At 32.5% G+C, this 20,615-nt stretch overlaps 2 protein-coding genes across 4 annotated transcripts; one reads left to right on the top strand and one right to left on the bottom strand.

The window, feature by feature from the left end:
- The first annotated feature begins 115 nt into the window (after positions 1–115).
- Positions 116–4,268, top strand: LOC128177404 (39S ribosomal protein L49, mitochondrial-like). Its single transcript, XM_052844097.1, has 4 exons — positions 116–233; positions 2,394–2,562; positions 3,639–3,760; positions 4,052–4,268. The coding sequence occupies exons 1-4, from the start codon at positions 138–140 to the stop codon at positions 4,199–4,201; spliced, it is 537 nt and encodes a 178-aa protein (XP_052700057.1). The 5' UTR covers positions 116–137; the 3' UTR covers positions 4,202–4,268.
- Positions 4,269–5,929: 1,661 nt separating this feature from the next.
- Positions 5,930–20,285, bottom strand: LOC128176618 (L-asparaginase-like). 3 transcript variants are annotated; one of them, XM_052843064.1, is made up of 15 exons: positions 20,085–20,285; positions 18,962–19,079; positions 18,042–18,080; positions 13,437–13,545; positions 12,963–13,088; positions 12,214–12,297; positions 11,947–12,073; positions 11,547–11,659; positions 11,140–11,325; positions 10,619–10,732; positions 10,401–10,517; positions 9,787–9,882; positions 9,455–9,702; positions 9,005–9,104; positions 5,930–8,711 (listed from the first exon to the last, which is right to left on the bottom strand). In XM_052843064.1, the coding sequence occupies exons 1-15, from the start codon at positions 20,236–20,238 to the stop codon at positions 8,526–8,528; spliced, it is 1,917 nt and encodes a 638-aa protein (XP_052699024.1). In that variant the 5' UTR covers positions 20,239–20,285; the 3' UTR covers positions 5,930–8,525. The 3 variants fall into 3 exon arrangements, with proteins under 3 accessions (XP_052699024.1, XP_052699025.1, XP_052699027.1); XM_052843065.1 differs by lacking the exon at positions 18,042–18,080 and adding an exon at positions 15,287–15,316; XM_052843067.1 differs by lacking the exon at positions 18,042–18,080 and having other exon boundaries at positions 20,085–20,284.
- Positions 20,286–20,615: the final 330 nt, after the last annotated feature.

The raw sequence follows: 20,615 nt of genomic DNA, 5'->3' as shown, positions 1-20,615 counted from the left end.
CCATCAAAATGAATTCAAGACCTTAACACTAATATCTTTCAGCATCACCATTTGCCTAAAATTTTATTAGGAATTTTGAATAAAAAAAAAATATTTAGAAGACCTAACGAGAGTTGAGCGAGATTTTATAATTAAAAATGGCTGCGCCCATGAAGAAGTTTGTCCCTGGTTTGTCATTTATCAAACAGAGTGTTATCTTACAAAATCTGAGGAAATTTGCAGTCTCATTGCCGGTAATTTTCTTAAAGAAAGATTTGTCGATTAAGTTAGACTACTGTTATTGTTCATTGTTCAAAGTGTGATTTAGATTATGATGAATATTTTCCTGTAAAACTTGTATAGGTTGCACACCACTATTAATTTTTACTATATATTCTTACCAAAATTACACAACTTTAGATACAGGAAGCGAGTTTAAAACAAACTTCTGGGAAAATTCCTCTTTACAAATTATATAACAATTTAGTAGCAAAAAACACATGCACAGCCATCCACAAAGGCACAAGAGTTTGTTTACATCAAAGTTACACATGTGCTTGAAAATCATGTCCGAGCCCTTTCAACCCCCCTGCCAAAACAACTGGCATAAAAAATTCAAGTGACCTCGTATTTTTACAAAGGTGGGAAAATCAGGCATTTTACACGTTGTTTTTCATCTCATAAATCCCTGTCGCTGGCGGAAAACTCGTAAAAACGAAGGGGAATTCAGGAATTATTTCTCAGCCATGTTTTGACGTGAACCTTCGGAAAAATAGTGTTGTGAGACCTGCATAACTCTTGCCGTATACCTTCTACAAAGACATCAAAATTACCAAAGTGTTTTCATTTTGCACAATTTTTCAATATGTCAGGGACATAGGTACCTTCTGTGGAATGGGCCTAAAGATCATGAACTAAATTCTGTTTAGTAAGGTTTGATGCCCTACCTTGCATGATTGTGTGCAAAAACACTTGCTTATTTTTATGTTCAAGTAAATGCTTTCTTTAGTGATTCATATGAGATATGTAGGTGGCGACATTGCAGAAAAAATACATAACCCGCATTAGCAAGTTATGTAAAAAATTTTGTGTGCAATGATTGCTACCTTCATAACCTGCATGAATCATCATTTGTTTTTATTTACATCTTTCTTTTAATAAATTGATTGTAAAAAGGACATCAAATTTACAAAATTACTAATAATGCATAACAGTACATTAGCTAAAAGAAAAAACCAAATCGTCTCCAAATTGGAATTTGAGTCTGACATCATCATGATTATTTCATGCAGTCCACGATTTTTCTTAGGTAGCTGTAGGTTTCGATCAATCGATAAATAAGGCTTGTAGATTTCAGTACTGTTAGTATCTATAGAGCTATGAATAAACAACAAATTTCCGCAACAAATAGAGGGAATCTTACATGGTAGATGTTATTATTTAGTTTTATATGTTGGAATATACATACATATTTACAAAATATTGAAATTATTCATTGATACATTATTATACCTTTAAAATTTATAAGACATTAAACCTCTGAATTTTTAGCCGGGCTCTGCTGAAAGCAGAGTTTTGGCTGTAGGCAGGCAAATCGCCAATGTTAACTATAAATACCACAACTTCAAAAGTAAACAAAAAACCAAATAGAGTCAAAGTTAAAGCTTCCGCTATACCAAATAGTTAAACAAAGAGCCATGTTTGTCAAAAGTGTTGGCATTTTGCTTCTTTTTTTTTAATTTCGAGAGAATTGTCTATCTTTTTTAGTTATTAATAACATGTTTTAAAAACAAGACTATGCATTTTGGACACATACAATACGCATGAATTACCATGAACTACTTTGATGTGCGTTGAAGAAATTGGGGTTGAACAGATACAGATATAACGCTTGTTGCAAAATTCAAGGCAGCTACTGTTGAACTTTTTTCTACTAGACAGACATATTTTTGTTTATAGCCGCTTACAAAATTTGGTCGCTCTCTGACGCTTTGCCAACTTTAAAAGCATAAGAGAGAGAGAGATTTTCAGTCTTAATACTACACAATATGCAGAAAGACACACCAAAAGAGGCCGGCTTTCAGTACTTCAGTACTCTGATTTGTTTTACTTGCCTCAAGAAATTCTTTAAGAAATGTACTGAACTCATCAAACTGGAAAGTGTAGTGTGTGTCAAATTTACACTACGATTTTACAATCTATGAGTTTAGAATAAAAATAATTCATATAAAACCCACACACTTTTTTGTTGACCATTAGCTGGCTTCCTGCATGAATGAAATTAACTCTAAATCTTCTGATCTCAACCTAAATTTTTGTTTACCAGTAAAGTGATGTAGCTTATAATCATACCATATATGTAATCCTGAGTTATATTATTCATAATTATGGAGCTTATCGGTGGAATTTTACAGGCAAGGTATTGCAGCTCCCAAAATGAAAACCCAACAGAGCAGCAACATGAATATGAAGAATCCACAGAGGAGTTTAAGTATGTGGAGAAACTCCTTAATAATAAGATGATTCCGACCCCTCCTCAGCATGCAGAGTACCCGACGCCATCAGGCTGGTATCCTCAGACTGGTTAGTATCAAAGAAAAGGACAATATATATTTGAAATGGTTAATTATCTGCTCCAATTTTTAACTAATTTTTAAATAGTATCATATCGAAATCAAATCTTCTTTATCTTAAAACATACAGAGAATGTCTATCACTTTAATCTTGATTTTATTCATCATTGTCCAATAGCATTTGATCTATGATGTCGCTAAAAGTGGCTAATTCCATGCAATTTTGCAAATTAATGTAAATATTGTCATTTTCCCTTCATATTAGAGCAAAGGTCTGCTCAAGTATGACTTTTACATATGTTTTTGTTCATATAGTTATACACATCATAGTTAAAAATGGTACTGTACTTGAGCAAGTACTAGTATGCGGTTGATGTTTCCCAGTCGAAAATCCATCGTAAAAATCCTTGTTTTGCTCCAGAACATTAATTTATCAAAATTAGACAATCTTCATGATTCCAATTCTATATTATGACGTCACTGTGGTGATGGCCTTTTACACTTGTACTTTTCAATATGATTTCAACTATCTTCAACCTTATTATTATACCTCTTCATAGACATTTAATTTTGGGGGCAAGAAATGCGTAGTGTAAAACCACATGTTGTCCTTTACAGTAATATTTTTTTATCCAATATGGGGCTCTCCAGGGCATACAAGTATAGTTTTACAATAGAAGAAAGTAAAAAATATACGAAAGTATATATATATAAATAAAAGAAATTCAAAAGAAAATATAAACTTACTGCTGACTATGCCCATGCAGCAGTATTAGACTGATTTCCCCAGACTTAAAATTTCTCTCTTGTATAAGGAAGTTTCATTAGTACCAGGTACATGTGTATTTCACTGAATTAACAAAGTTATATAACACCATCAATCTGGTATCCAGGTTATAATGACTTTTAAAGTAACACAAAATGCTGTTATTTTAATCAAGATACCTAATTAAAAATACAAATACTTTTATGCCATAAATAGTTATCCAAATGACTTTGTATTTATCTTTTGCAGTAAAGTACCAAGGGAAACAAATTGAAACACTCTTATGAGGTTGAATTTTTAAAATATCCATTTCTTTACAGAGGAAGCCAGTAAACTGCCATATTTTGTTCATAGGAATAAGTTCCATAATATGCCAGTTTATCTTCTTAAGAAAGGACCACTGGAGCGCACAAAAATTCTTAAAGTAGATGGAGATATTCAGGTAACTTTAAAACCTATGCTAAGTTTTGAAAAAATAGCTTTATCTCCCTTTACTTGAAACAAAAAAGGGGGGCTTCTTGCACATGCTCTGTATTTATTAATTAAATTTCATTCACACATGACAAGATGTTAGACAATTATGAAGGTAGTTAAAATTTGCAGGGTAAAAAAAATCCCCACAAAGTAATCGATTATTGGGTCAAAATACATACAAGTCATATGCATCCATGTACCATAAATGTTATTCCATAAGAATGTGTCTGATTTTGCCAATTTTTTTTTTCAATTCCAGCTTTTTTGTGAGGATCTAAAGGATTACTTATCTATGAAATACCCTTCCAAGATACACTACACTCATATCAATGAAATCAACAACAAAGTACTTGTCCGGGGAGATTATGTTGGTGAAGTGGTGGAGTTCCTTAAGGAGAAGGGATTTTAATGCATAAAAATCTGTATATTTGTATGCGAATGTGATATATGGACAGTAATAAAGGAATAGTTTACACTGTTTTGAGCCTTTATATTTGACTTAAAGTAAAACAGTTTATAGATGGGTTAATATTGACATCATTAAAGCTGAACGGCACTCATAAATAGGCATTGATATATAGTCACACAGGTATATGAACCCTTTGATTTCGTTACACCTGATTGCACATCTGTAATTCGAGGTCGACGTGAAGTACATGTATTCCTTCTGTGGTCTTGGATTTTGTGCATTTATTTTTTGTTTTATGCACATTTTCTATTTGTAAATAGTGCATTTACCTGTATATTTGATGTTAATATTTTCCTCGCTTGGGAAAAGTTTGTAAAAATTTGATGATTTGTAACACAGTGATGTTAGATGTATGGTCAACAGGTGCGAACTCTACAGTGAAATAACTTTGAACTGTTAAGAGGTCTGCAGCTTATAAAGGATTTGTAAGAATAGAAGCAATGAAAGAGAAATATGGCGGTCAATGCCTTTTATTAGATGTGTTTTATAGCTTTAAAAAGTCTTTTACGCAAGAGGTTAAGAACCTGAGGAAATCTCCAAACCTTGAGTCAAAGTCTGATGGTGCAAAGAGTATAGGAGTAGTCAAGATGCCTCACTATATTGAAGGTGTCATTCCAAAAGTTTAGAATCTAAATGTACAAATCTGGAGAAGTTTTTTAACCCACCCACTCTTTTTAGCTCACCTGAACAGAAGGTAGTGTAGACTCTAAATTGTTTAAACCATGACCTCTAGACCAATAGTGGGTCCCTAAGATAGGCATAAAGTTCAACATAGAAGTATATTGTAAAAACCTTGTCAAGAAATAAAATGCTACCTTAATTTAGTTCTGGTATTTTACTACATATATGTATATTAGCATCCTCACATCTTCATATTCTAATATCAAGGTCACAATCACCTGCTTTCACTTTTTATGATTAAGTAAAATTCATTTTACAATTTTGTAATCTTTAATACATTGAGGCCCAGAATCATAAGATTGGCCAATTGATGAATCTTAGATCTTAGGATATGATGTCCAAAAAATTAGGCTTCTTTTTATTTATGTTGTTTAATGTATTGTCAAATCTTGGAATGAGAGGTTTTAATAATTTTATAACGTTTCATATTTAAACATTTTATAAGAGAATGATACAAGAACTAATGTGCAGGTGAGCAACGTGGCCTATGGGCCCCTTTTTAAAAATTCTCTCCCTTTTAAAAAAGATGTAGATCACTACATGTATTAGATTCCCCATCACCTTAGGATAAATTGTTCTGGATAAATTGTTCCAAGTTTATTTAAAAGTAGACCAGTGGTTCTAACAAAAAATTTAAAACGTGAAAAGTTTATCAACAGATTGAAAGGCTATAAACTTTCAGCTCAGGTGAGCTTAAAAGTTAGAAAATGAACAATTTCATTGTTATATTATAGATGTGATGTTTTGTCAGTATCAAAAGTTGTGATTGGATTTCATGTTAGTATTTATAGACTTGCATGTACTATTTTTTCATCGATAATCATGAAACACCAATTTTAATTAGATTTATGATAAAATATTCTTTTGTCAAAACTATTGCCAACAAGTTTGTATCCTCAAAACTGACAATTTTACTAAATTCACAAATACTGATGTCCAAAAACATTAATGATACCACAGTACACATTTTAAAAAGCAAGGCACATAAAATTTAACTTGATTTTATTTGGAACAGCACTCATAGTGATATAATCATTGCAAAAATAGATAACTGAAACAAACAGAAAATAAAATCACGGGTGTGAATGGATTTATAACAATATATTATCACTGAATGGCTTAAAAAAACAAAAGCATGCTTACATCAACAATTTGATAAAGTCTGGTTCAACCATTAACAGGTATATAATGTATTGTTTGTTCCACATCAATAAAACAATACATACTGTAAATTAAAAAAAATACACACACACAAACAATTCCAAGAAATTATCACCTTAATTTTATAAGGGATAACCTCTGAATGGTGCAGATTTTGGAAGTTCACAAAATTTTCTTCCACAGATTTACCAGGTTAATATCTTTATTCACATTTATTATCACCTTAAAACTCTCATACATGACATGAACTGGGTTTATGATCCCTTTAATTGAACAAAATATCTACTGTTAAATACACATAAAATAGCATGGTGTAAACAAGTGTGCAAATATTGCAAGTAAATTGAGGAGGATGTTTCACATTACTACAATACACATTTCATTCCATTATCAATTAAAAAAAATTGTGTATTAATAAACACCATGACAAGTGTTAGGCCTACCAATTCATGAATTGATGATTGCATGAGTTTCAACTTTGAATCATTTTGTTTCTAATTCCAAATTGGAAGAAAAATTCTGTTGAAGCCAAAATTGTATTGTACAACGATTGTAAATACAATTTCAACATATTTGCACTAGTATATACAAGTGTGCATTTAATAAAGTAAATTTTGATCAAAGTACACTCCACATGCGGAGCAAAATCTGTGCTGTAAAGCAAAAACTGGCAATTTCTTGGCTGAGAAGCAAGCATAAATAGAAATAAATGAAACCATACTCTCTCTTGGAATGATTATACTGACTGAGGAACTGTTTGGAATACATTAGTAGAAATCGTATCATTGTACATATTACTATCCCAATTACATGCATTAACAATTTGTTTCAAATGCACTACGGTATGGTATACTGTATAAAAAATAGAATAAATGTTGTTTCAAATAAATTAAGCATTCAAAATTTAAAAAATCATTAAACATGTATAATTGGTACACAGTCTATAGATAAGTTTAAACCCTGAGAAATCTATTTTTATTAACTTTGAAGGTCTTATACACAGTACCCCTTTTTTGTGGCTGTGGTACATACTGCTCTATTGCAAGGCATATTGATCGAGTTCGGCAAAGTTCTTGTTGGTAGACACCTACACTGTGTAAATAAACAATTGCCATTAAGCCATATTTCCCCAAACTGCATGTATCGGTATGTCAGTTTATCCTGCCAATAAGCAGTACTGTGACTACCATAAAAGGGTCTATTGCAAAGGTGAGGAATTAATATCTGCTTAAAATCGCAACAAAAACTTCTCGCGAATTTTTAATCTTGATTTTATTTTACAGACACATGTAAACTGAATGGAACTATGATAAAAATTTGGCGTTCACAATTTTAAATTTTTCGCAATTTGATGCAAAACGGTTGAATCAAGCGTAAAACATTTTGATCAGAGCAGTTTTAAAGATACAAGATACGTGTATGTATATTTTTTAAATTCATAGTTAATTTCAAACAGATTTCTTATACACAGTTGGATAACTATCACAAAATATTCTAGACTTTTGGACCCATATGAGAAACAAAAAGTTACAAATGTGAAGCATTTATACTGGAAAATATTGTCATTCTCACATCATAAATGCACGTATTCTCAACTAAAAAAATTATTACAACATTTTCCACTGAAATTTTCCATCACTTTCAAACTTATGATATTAGGAACCCTTTAAAATCTTCACAAAATTAACAAACAACATTTCAAAATTGGTTTGGCACAAAAAATAGTGAGATTATGCCTCCATGATAAAAAATGTGATTATATTAAGTAAATAAAACAAAAATTTGTAAGTTAAATGAGGTATTGCGTTCCTTGACCATCTCTGACTTACCCCAAGAGGAGTTTGTATTTTACATAAAATCTAAATATAACAAGTACTGGTACTTGTCTTGATAGGAATATGTTTGTAAAATAACTAATATTACTTACCGGTATATTTCTTTTAAAATGAAAACCAAATGAATGTTTCATGTATTACAAAAATAAGTATACAATGTAAAATACACTAATCACTGCAATCAGCATTATCTGGTTCTAAGAATAATTTAAAAGTAAAGCTATGGTGTAAACATTGTAATGAGGAAACTTTTAGACATTAGCAATGTTAGCACTTTATAATGAGCATCAATATAATTTAACTGATCTACAAAATGTTTATAGAAAGGCATGGACACAACAGTTGATATATAGTGTCCCATTTTCAAATTAAGAGATATTATTCCTTTTCTCTCTCCATCTCAGTCTACTGCAAATAATTTAATTAATACAGTGTATATTTAACTTCACACACATTCTATACTAGTATGTAACAACAATTTATATTGGTATATGTATCTACCTATTAAATAACAATGGTAAAAAAATCTTGTATAAAAACTAAAGGAAAATTCAGTCTAAACATAAAAAAACATTGAGTCTCCTCTTCTATGTTCCATTCTCACCATTAGCTGCCAGTTGTCTTTCCTTTTGTTCGATCATCTCAATGATCTCGGTCGCGTTTCTCTTCCTGGCACAGTCCAGTGCCGTGTTTCCGAACATGTCCTCAAACATCCAGCTGACACCACTGTCGAGCAGGAAGTGAACGGAGCGTTTGGATCCAGTATCAACTGCCTAGGGAGAAAATTCAATTCATTACAATCATTTACAAATGAAAAAAAAAAATGGCCAATCTCAAATACCCACTACTCTCACATTACTTCACAATGTTACACAGAACAGCAAATAATTCAATAAAGGGGCAAAAACTTAAAGGAAAAATTCAGTCAAAATATATACTGCAAATATGTTCACCTAAATAGCACGTCCTAAACAGCGTAAGAAAAAAAATAAAAATCTCATGAACGGCAAAATAATTCAATGAAGATACAAAAAAGTTTACTAGTGCTATTTAAACTATTACTCACAACATGCAGTGGTGTACGTTTGTCGTAGTCACATTCATTCATGTTGGCCCCGGCAGCCCTATAGGCCTGTAGAGTCTCTATCTCTTCAGTGGCTGCAGCACTGAAAGGAAAATATCACATTGCCACTGGATTCACCCAATTTTACCGGTACTTAATTATCCTTACACTCATATCTTTCATCATATACTTCATAGCAATAGTCTAATGCTAAAAATTTCCAGTTTGAGTGGCCTCATGATGAACAGAAAAGCTAATTTCTTTCTTATAAAGGCTAATTTTATATGCTATTTAAAATTTGGCAAGAGTAGCAATTCAATGCTGGATTTCAACACTATCCGAAATGAAGAATATCTTTAACTTAAGAATATTTATTTTGCTTTTTCAAAAATGTAAAGTTATTAATTTCATGCATGACACATAATGAATTAAAGCTTATGTCAGTGTTCATACCAGCAGAGCTCCATGGCTAATACAATAGGTTTTATAGTTAGTAGTGCCCCAGTTTTCACGAGAAGTCTTATGATGCTGTGGTGTTTTCCTATCACGGCATCTTGTAGAGGTGTGATGCCGTTACTGTCCTTTAGATGTACTGAGGCTCCTTGGTGGAGCAAGTACTGTACTGTAGTCACATGACCCTCTCTACATGCCACGTGTAATGCCGTACGCCCATCATGATTGTGTGAGGACAAGTTACCTCCCTTCATTAAAAGAATTCGTTAACACATATAATTTTTTTTTTCAAAATGACTTGAACATTGAAATCGCATAGCTTTTAAACTTACTAAGGTTCTAAGTTTCTCCAGGGCTTGGTTATCACCAGTCTGGGCTGCTGCACACATTAAACTGGGATACAGCGCATCTCTTAACTTCTTTATCTCCTACAACATAAGATTTTCACCCTGTTACAGTACATAGTTGTAGCTCTAGCGTTCATAATAATCATAGAATAGAGCATGCAGCAGTAGGTTAAAGACAAAATTTAATGGGTAAGTCTTTAGTTATGCTATATAGAGATAAGCTTTTTAGAATTTTGTCAATTTCACAAACACAAGTAAATTCCAAGCATATATATCTCTCCTCGTAAAACTGTGGAATCATCATTGTTCATGTTCATGGCTTTCTTGGGTAACCCTTGTCAACGAATTTACATGACAATGAACGTATATACAATCACTTGTTTAATATTCACTAAAATTATCCCGATTACACTGCCAACAAAAATACATCCCCATGAACCAGGAAAATTTTGGCTACCCACAAACATTGACCCCCATGAATAAAAATGATTCCCCAGTATGTAGTGAACCGGTGTGTATCGTTTCAACAGTACAGCTATACTTTAGTTTACATCTTATAGTGCTACTTGCTACATTTAACTAGATGAAGTCTTATTTACCTCAGTACTGCTAACACTCAATGCTCGAGCCACACTCTCAATCAACTCAAAGTCCAGAATAGTGATGTTCTCTTTAGCTACCACAGTCATTTCTCCTCGCAAGTTCCTCTTCATAAACTGCAATGTCAGAATAATTAGGAGATATTATTTGGGTAATGAAGAAATGTCTCTTCCTCTGAAACGTGTAAAAAAAAAATAAAGTTATATCTAATGCTTACCTTGCGTTTTTTGTCCAGTGTCCATGTCTCCTTGCTAAGGACATAACTCAGTTTGGTGAGGGCAGCTTCTGGGGTCATATCTCCTCCACAAATGACCCCAGCATCCTCCAAAGCCTAACAAATTCAGCAGAATAGTAATTTGAATACAAATATATTGTTCATCAAGTTAGCAGAGTTAATATTAGCAATGCAGAGAAATAACAATGTTAAACTGTCAACTTATTGCATGAATACATAATTGTACTAAAAAAGTCTTGTACATGTATTTTTGCACAATGAAACAAGAAAAAAAAAATTCATATACAAATATTGTGCTTAAAATCTTCTGCTGTTGTTATAAACTAACACAACTCTTCAATTTGTATATGACAATGAGTCTGACATGCATTTGATATTTATGGGTAGCTTCCAGAACATTCTCTGTGGTATATAGGGCATATCATACCTTTCCTTTGGCATAAGGCCTATCACACCTTTTTCATGGCATTAGGCTTATCACACCTATTTAAGACCTATCATACCTTTCCTGTGGCATAAGATGTCATAACACAGCCTTTTGTACACTGAGTGATGTTGATGATAACCACTCCAATGTTGGAAGCCTCCTTCAGGACGTTAAGTAGGTCGGGTCGATTATCTGGGGCATTCCCGGCTCCATAGGTCTGTAGAACAACTCCCTGCATTGGAGGCTGAAGGAATGCTCGTACCTAGAGAAGGTCAATGCAAGTTACAGAGACTGTGATTTCTGTCAAATTTTATCATGCAATGTATGATGATTAAAAGTTAAAAGAGAAAACATTTGCCTGAATTTGTGACGGTAGGAAAATATACAATTTTATCCTAAATGGTATGAAAATGCATTTTAAAAATCTTTATAATTTCACTTGTTTTCTTAGCCTTATGAATTCTAAATACATGAGCTACATACAGTTTGAGTTGTAATGCCGGGAAACATCCGCAGCAGTCCCACATTCTGACACATGTTGGTGTGGACCCGGAACTTTTCCGTACCTGTCGCCCTGAACACGGCAGACCAGTCCACTGGAAGATAAACAGTATTTTCTTTGTTTGACAAGTACTTGCCATAGTTTATCCTGTAGTCAATGACAGACAAATACTTTACTAACATTATAGTTAAGTAACTTAGGTCAAATTTGTGTAGATGTATGAATTTCAGTTGCTTAACAAGAGGTGAAAATGGACATAATTCAACTATGGATAAATGAAGTCACTAGTTGGTATCCACGATTTAACATAAATTTACAGCAAAAATGTAAAACTTGATTCTGAAAGGATCAACTCAGTCTGTTCCTAAGGATGTGCATTACCATGGATGCGAATCTCTAAAGTAGCAATGGGTGGAAGATTTGGAGAAATAAAAGCAGAGAAGCTTCCAGCATCATTCTTTATTGTTCTGCTTCCCCGCAAAATTTTGTTGTCAAAACACACCAACACCTAAAAGAAATCAAAAGCCCCAAGCATACTGAAAGATAGTACAAAACTGTAAAAGCAATATTTTAAAATATGCAAGGAATGCTTCCTGCAATTCTAAAAAGAATATCAATTCCTTGCTTTTAATTAGATATTTACAATACCTCTGGTATATTGTACAATCCTGCCATGATGAGAGAGGATAGAAAGTTGTCTCTTCCATCACTCCGGACTTCAAATATTGGAATCTACAAAACAAACACATTCAACCTACCAGTAATTGTTATAATATCATAAAAGTCAAAGCTAAAAATTCTTCCGCTATGATGAATGATTTTAGAATTATGCAAGAATCTCACTGGAATATGATTTTTTTCTTGAAAGCTGTTGGAGGCATTTTGGGGAACAAAGAAATATAGATAAGATATACAGTAATTTGAATCTCGTACACAAATCCCATTTGTGTACAATAAAGCAAAAATTTAGAAGCCAATAATATTTAGCTAGTACTCAGAGCAGCACAACATCAGGTCAAATTGAGCTGCATAGATTACATTATTTTTTTGCCATAAACCTTTACTTATGACAAGTTAAAATTCAACTACAGTCAAACTTCATTATCTCAAACAAGATGGGACTGTTTAAAAACTTTGACATATCGAGAGTAGAATACTTAATAAATAAGTGGTTGGGACTTACAATTCACTTCGACATATCCATTGTATTCGAGATATCAGTGTTCAAGATATCAAAGTTCAACTGTATTGAGTTATCCCTCCTTTTCATATCTTGCCATAAATATAAAAACAAAATACCTGCCCACATTATTTTTATTTTGCCTGATAAATGAAATATTATTTTGGCTTTTGTCTTATTAAAACTGTTTGTGTAGCTTCTCTCATCCTTTAATTACTTGCGATCCTGTCAGTATGATTGTCTTTCCAAGATTCTCGCACATGAAGGACAAAGCGGAAGCTGTGTAAGCCATGGTGTCTGTCCCATGGAGTACCACAAACCCGTCAAATTGGTCATAATGCTCCTGAAATTATTGGGTGTATACTCCTTCAACATGTGAATATTCTAATCCAGACAATTCATTATCCAATTGAAGAGAATATTTTATGAACACTGTAAATCTGCTTTAACCATTGTTTTGACTAAAATCAAAATAAAAAACAACAACAAAAAACAATGCATACAATCTTGTACTGGCATATGAGTATGCAGACTATGTAATGTACAAATAAATTGCTTGTACACAAATTTTGCAATGAAAAAACAATAGATTTGGGAGTGAACTTTAAGATGTCAGATGAGGATGTCAGATGACAGTAAGGATGATGATGATGATGATGATGATGATGATGATTATGAATTTCGGACTTACAAATAAGTCTGTGGCGATGTGTCCCCAGTCCGTCATCATCATGTTACTGGAGTCCAAAAGAGGTTTATATTCCATAATTTTGTACATCACTCTTCTGCCTTTTTGATGACTGCAATGAAATATTTGCAATAAATGTGTGTTCATCTTTTCTGTTTTTCTGACGTAAAAAATGTATCAAGACAAAATTACATTTACTGTAATAACAATTTGGAATAACGGACAGATAAAAATTAATGAGGACATTACAGGTACCAGGCATATTACTGTTAATTTAAGTGGTTATTTACGCTGGTGGTTAAGTACGCGTTTTCTAAAGTAAAAAAATACGCGTGGATATTAATTACGCAGATGCATGATTAACCACTCTAAAATTTTGATTTTTGTACCATACCATGGGGTATTTTACGTTGATTCAATTTACCGCGTAGCTAGTGTAAATTTCCCCCATGCATAAATAAAGACATTTACAGTAGATGAAACTGATAGAGAAAAAGTTGTTGAGGGGTTAAAATTGATAGCTTCAAATGATAATATTAAGGCAAATAGTATACAAACTTTATCTCTCTCTCTCTCTCTCTCTCTCTCTCTCTCTCTCTCCACATACACTAGAGGTCCATGGACCTAAATGATAATATTATGGCAAATAGTATACAAACTCTCTCTCTCTGTCTCTCTCTCTGTCTCTCTCTGTCTCTGTCTCTGTCTGTCTCTCTCTCTCTCTCTCTCTCTCTCTCTCTCTCTCACCACATACACTTGAGGTCCATGGACCTAAATGATACCTGATGTTGATACCAATCTTACTTTATAGCTGCAATATGAAAACATTGGCAACTTTCATAAGATATTTAGAGAACACACTCTGTCTGGAGAGGCCAACAGATAAAAGGCAACCTTACTGTATCCAAAGTGGTAATCTATTTCCTGTGGCAAAACAAAGTATGTTTCGCACATTGTATGTTGTCAAACACAACTGTATGTCTATGACACATGTACAAGTATGTCTAGTTCACCTGTACCTGTATGTCTAACACACCTGAATGTCTACGACACTTGTATATAGATATAGCACACAGCATGTCCATCATACCTGTAAGTATGTCTATATAAATGTATGGCTGCCTATCTGTTAGATTATAACATCTGTATGTCATCATACCTGAGTGTATGTCTAATACACATGTATGTCTAACATATGTATGCACCTATATCACAAATAACAAGCCTGTCATATTTGTACTACCAGTATTATACCTGTATAATTTAATTTTGGTTGTAACGCGCTTTCTGATTGGCTAAATAACTATTCTATATCGTATCAAGAATGTTGCCTACGTCATAATAAGACTAACGTCAAAAACGTATCAATACGCCTGACGTTACGTTTGAATTTTGTACAATTTTACATCATTTTAAAGGTCAAATGACTGTTTTTATCTACAATGAAGAGTAAAAAAAATTAAATTATAAGCAATGAATTCAATATTCATTTGTTTTATATGATATAAAATAGTTTGAAACAGTTTACGCTTTTTTATAAACTGCGACACGGTTTATAAAGCTTAAACTGCCCCAAACCATTTTATATCGTATAAAACAAATAATAATGAAGTTGGAGGCTTACAGAAAAATTGAAGTCAATCATAGTCAAATGAACACAAAATATTTTAGACTTTTCATAAAAAAGGACCAATACATGTACTTTAATGTCCAAATGTTAAAAAAAAAAAATAAACTTTAAACATGCAGCTTAAATACTATTAGTGAAACAGTTTCAACAGTAATTATCATGTCATATAAACTGACAATTGTATAAGATATATATACAAGAGAAAAAGCAACCATAAACTTACCTCGATCTCACTCCCATAAATTCTCTGGGTCTGTCATCGAACAAATCATTCTCAAATTAAGTTTTAGTATACCAGTATTAAATATATCAAACATAAACCATACATTGTTTAAGCCAAATATTCATGTATCACAAATACACATGATTAGAAACCAAAATTTAACACATTTTATGAGCATACAGCAAGTTTGATCATATTAAATTGAAAATGTAAGTTGAATTTGACAAACATGTTTGTTTTTTTTTTTATTTATTAAACTCCAACTGTTTGAAAATTGTTTTTAAAACTCTTTATTATCAAGTAAGGCATATGAATGATATTTCTCAGGTTTACTGGGTGTTTTGTAATGAGGGATCATCAGTGATTCTGTGTTTTATAAACATGTACTTTACATGAGATATAGAAAAATCAGGCTTACAGTAGTACCTTAAACACCTCTTATGCTAAATTTATAATTTTATAATTTCTATAGTTTTAATTTTTCGAATGCGATCATGAAAAATGTTCTACTAAATGGAAATTGATTATTAACAAATGTTAACATTCAGGGAACATAAATCTCAGGGAGAAATTTGGGTTGATAAAGTTCTTGAAATAGACCTCACTAAAAACCAATTTACATCTTTTTTTAGATTTCCCCAAGAACTATATGTAGTGCAGCTAGGTCCGTAGCTCCCAGTATGAAAAAAATTTAGATGGACGACCTGGTTATCCATCCGAATTTTTTCAGACCGGGAGATACAGACCTACAGCTACCCAAGAACACAGCAGTATGGTACACAAGTACAATTTGTTTTAAGTTGTGGTACAATTGGAACAACAATAGGAAGGCTAGGGGCCACATTGCTCACCTTAGCAAACATGTCCTTATTTGTGCAAAAAGCTACTTAGCTTTATGGCATTAATTCAAATACAATCATACAATATAAAACCATGCCTAAATTCACATTTATTTCATGCATGCAAGCATTGATTTACATTTCCTATCTCTAATTGTGAACAATGAAAAAAATCATACTTTTTTATACTAGCTTGCTACCTATGGTACATGTAGTTAATTAATTTCACAATAAATAGCTTCACATTCTAAAATATGTTATATATAATTGCAGGTTCTGGGATCACCTCTGTCAATACTGATTGAAAATACATGTATTACATGTATATATATACCCATCTGTGTGTAAACCATTGCATCATACCTATATTTAGCACTTTGTACACGATACTTAAAATTTGCACCAGAAAAAGAGTTTTTGGTATCTGACATTTATGCAGTACAAGTGAGCAAAATAATTTATACCCCATTTTGATCATCTTAACTTTAATACTATGCAGCTTTTATTCATTTTTAATATAGAAATTTGTAGAAACTATAAAACTGTACCTTTATTCTGACATATTCTTTGTTTTGACTACATATATTATTTATGGAACCCAATACTTTTTAAACAAATGATGACACAGCCAAGAGGGTAAATGCTTTAAAGGAAAATGCAGTGATTTCACAGCTTTGAATATTTTCCATACCCATTCTATCATACATTTGTTTTTTCTTCCCTTGTGAATCATATGACATTCTGCAATCAAAGCAGACAAATTTTGCTTTTGGAAAAAAAAAAAAGGATTGCTTCACATCTTACTAATTAACATTTCCATATCATAACTTTATCACAATATCAATGCAGCTTATTCATCATATGATGAAATGTGTGCAATAATTGTATCATGGGAACAATATGTTTTAAATGAAATAGTTCGGGAAACAAATATGTTTCTGACCAAGCTTCCAGACATCACACACTAAACATGTTCAAACTTCCTGAAGTATACGGTAAAGGTACAACTGTTTCCTGTTCGAGTAAACACATGTTAATAATGAGAAAAAATAGAAAAGAGACGAAGGAAATCAATTAATGGCTATGAGGAATGATTAGCATTTCGAACAGATCTTGATCAGAATAAATAACAAAATTTGACAGATATTGGTAAATGTACCGCGTATTCAGGATATCTTTATTGACCTATATAACAAAGAGCTGTGTCTTTTTTTTGGAGGGGGGGGGGATTTAATTTTAGATCTGAACTTTTATCACTATTTGGATTCCCAGTATCTTAATAATGTACCTTATTATTCAGTCTGAACTACTAGTTTACCATAATTGATATGTTCAGGATAATTTTAAATGATGAAAATTACTTAAAAGAAATAAATGCTAGTGTCTGACAATGACACAAGTTAATATAAATATATAATATTATAACAAAGGAAATTAATTCAGCTGTGAGGACTACATTACTCGATCAGCATCTGCGTTAGCAGAACAGGGCTAGAAATAACAACCTTTTCAAAACTGTTGAATTTTTTAATGAAAATATATATATGTATTACTGGTAAATTCAGAATTTCTAGATGCACTAGATGGAAAATGTTCTTTTTAAAAAAATAATAAACAACACCAAGGACAAGCTAGTACATGCTTATCACAAAGCAAAGATCAAAATGATTCAGTCATGGTGCCATTAATTATTTCGAGCCCTGCCGAAACTGTTGTGCAAATAGAACCAGATAGAAGCTGCCCAATATATTGTAATAATTCATTGTGAGCTGCTCACTTTATTTATAATACCAAGTACAACGTGAGTAAAGAAAACAGGATACAGCTAATGGATCAAATTTGGAACCATAAAAGAAATATTAGCCATACCACAGAAACATGTGAGTGACAAACATGGCCTACAGATTGATACAAACCTGATCAGATCTTCCAGCTCCCCATAAATCAGACCCTGACTGGTAGAAAGTTAATTCACTTACATACACTGCATGCATTGATCGTTTCCCAGAAACTGACGAACTACATAGCATTTTGATTGTGATTTCAGGCGTTATGTAACTAAAATTGTATCATATTTTGTTCTGGTACAAACCTAAGAAAATTTTGTTACAATGAATTACATATGTTAATTTGTAATTAATTCAATGACCTGATACACTCATTGCAATTTTTTTATAATACACTTGTAATTAACAAAAATTAGACCTATTTAAAAATACTGGATAATTTTGTATTAATTTGCAAAGAAAAGTCAAATGAAAATTTATTGTAATTCCTAAAATGTTGAAGCAATTATCAAATTAATGTAAACTAGCTGCAAAGATTTACCAGAAGTCTTCTATTTTTCTACGCTTTATCCCAGAAGACACTAGATGTATACTTTGACATATTTTGGAGGGAAATTTATCATAATCTATTTGCTTCTATGAATATAATTAAGGCAAGATCCGAGAATGTTTGGAATAACACATTAACTTTCAAGTTCCAAATATTTCAATCAAGTAAAATATTGCTGAGATTATCAGCATTGATTAGTAACGTTACATACCTGTGGATTTTCATTTAACTAACACACTAATATGTTACATTTACTCATGCACTGTAATTATTATACATGTATTTATAATCTACTGATATTCCTTCCAACTAGTTATACTAATTGCTGAAAATATATATACATGTACTTAAAAGTTTATGAATACTAAATGCACTGTCTTCAAATTACTGATATTGTTTCTTCATAATACACTAAGGCTTGTACAATGGTTAAAATTCATTTATGTAAGTTCATCATTTCTTTTCTGATTTTTCTTCAGTTATTGGAATTGATACCTACGGCATGACAAGGAAATCTTCCTCATCCCCTGCAAAATGGGTGTTGGCATATTCTCTGTCATGGAACATGGGAAGGGTCCTTAGCTTATTCACAAGGAAGTCTTCCTTTGGCTCATAAACTGGAAAACAGTAGTAATTAATGCTCTTCAGTGACCTACTGTTATAAGCATACTGTTATGATGATCACCCACTGAAGGAGTGAAAATGAAAAAAAATCAATGTATGCTCTCAAATATAAAACACACAAAATTAAACTGCAACAAGAATAGCTCTAAGTACATGTAGTTGATAAGAAATGATCTTAGACCAGCTGCAGCATATCACCAGTAGATGTAGATCCATAATGATATAATATTATGCTTTTTGTACACAAACATTTAAAATAAAATATTTATAATGTATGTGTGTTTGTGGGGTGGGGGGTCATTCAAACAATAAAATGCTTTTGTTGGTGATCGATTCATGCGGGATATGAAGGTGGCGACATTGCAAAAAATACTGGTACATAACCCACATAAGCAGGTTCTGTAAATTTTTTCTGCAATGATGGACATACTTTCATAACCCGCATAAATCATCATATTAGAAAGCTTTTCATTGTTTATATTTACATCTCTCTTTTAAAAAATAATGAATTTTTCATAAAAGTAATTAACATTAACTGTACACAGGTACGTTAAAAAAAGAAATAGCCAAGTAGTCTTAAATTGAAATTTGAGTCTGCAGACACCAGCATGATTATTTCGTGCAGTCCATGATTTTTCTTAGGTCGATGAAGGTTTCACACTATCGATAAATGGGCCATGTAGATGTAAGTTTTTACAAAGCTACAATATGAGCCTAATATGCTTGGTAATTTCAATTAATAATTGAAAACTCAACATAAACTTCACCACTGCTCCAGCTCTCTCCACCCCCCCTCCCCCCCCCCCCCCCCCCCACACACACACAATCAAATGGGGGTGATTGGGTTAAAGCCCCTACCGGTATTCCGGTATTACTTATCAAGAAAAAACAATAACATGTCCAAAGTTTACAATGTTGAGTATTGAAAAAAGCCCGAGGTCATGTAAAGATGAAGGAAACATTGAATGAATGAACAAGGAGGAATTAATTTTGCAAACCTCCGTTGTCATTTGTTTTCATTCCAATCGTCCCGCCTGTATAGATAACTAAGACCCTTGAACTTGGTTCTGGTTCTGACGAATCCATCAAAGACTTCGCCAATACCGGGCGCTTTTGCGAAACATGATTCTTAATTTCAGTCGTGTCTGCCATCACGAACTTGAAGCCAATGTTTTGATCTGAAAACTTTACTGACTTCTTTTGCAGAAGAGTTTCATCTACTTCCGCAAAAATTTAAAATGCGGGATAATACGATAAATATTGTGATAGCTAACGACATTGGATCATACACTTTAACAGTTCTCTTAGTTTTTTAGTGTTTGTATATCTACTTACACAGCTTAACTCAATCAAAGTACTGAAGTACTGAAAGCCGGGCTCTTTTGGTGTGTCTTAAGCATATTGTGTAGTAAAGACTGAAAATCTCTCTCTCTCTGTCTCTCTGTCTCTCTCTCTCTCTCATGCTTTTAATGTCGGCAAAGCATCAGAGAGCGACCACATTTTGTAAGCGGCTATAAACAAAAAATAAG

The sequence above is a fragment of the Crassostrea angulata genome, chromosome 3 (genome assembly GCF_025612915.1).
Source record: "Crassostrea angulata isolate pt1a10 chromosome 3, ASM2561291v2, whole genome shotgun sequence".
Classification (NCBI taxonomy): Eukaryota; Metazoa; Mollusca; class Bivalvia; order Ostreida; family Ostreidae; genus Magallana; species Magallana angulata.
Note: the sequence above shows the minus strand (reverse complement) of the source record. Positions and strands in the feature narration are given on the sequence as shown.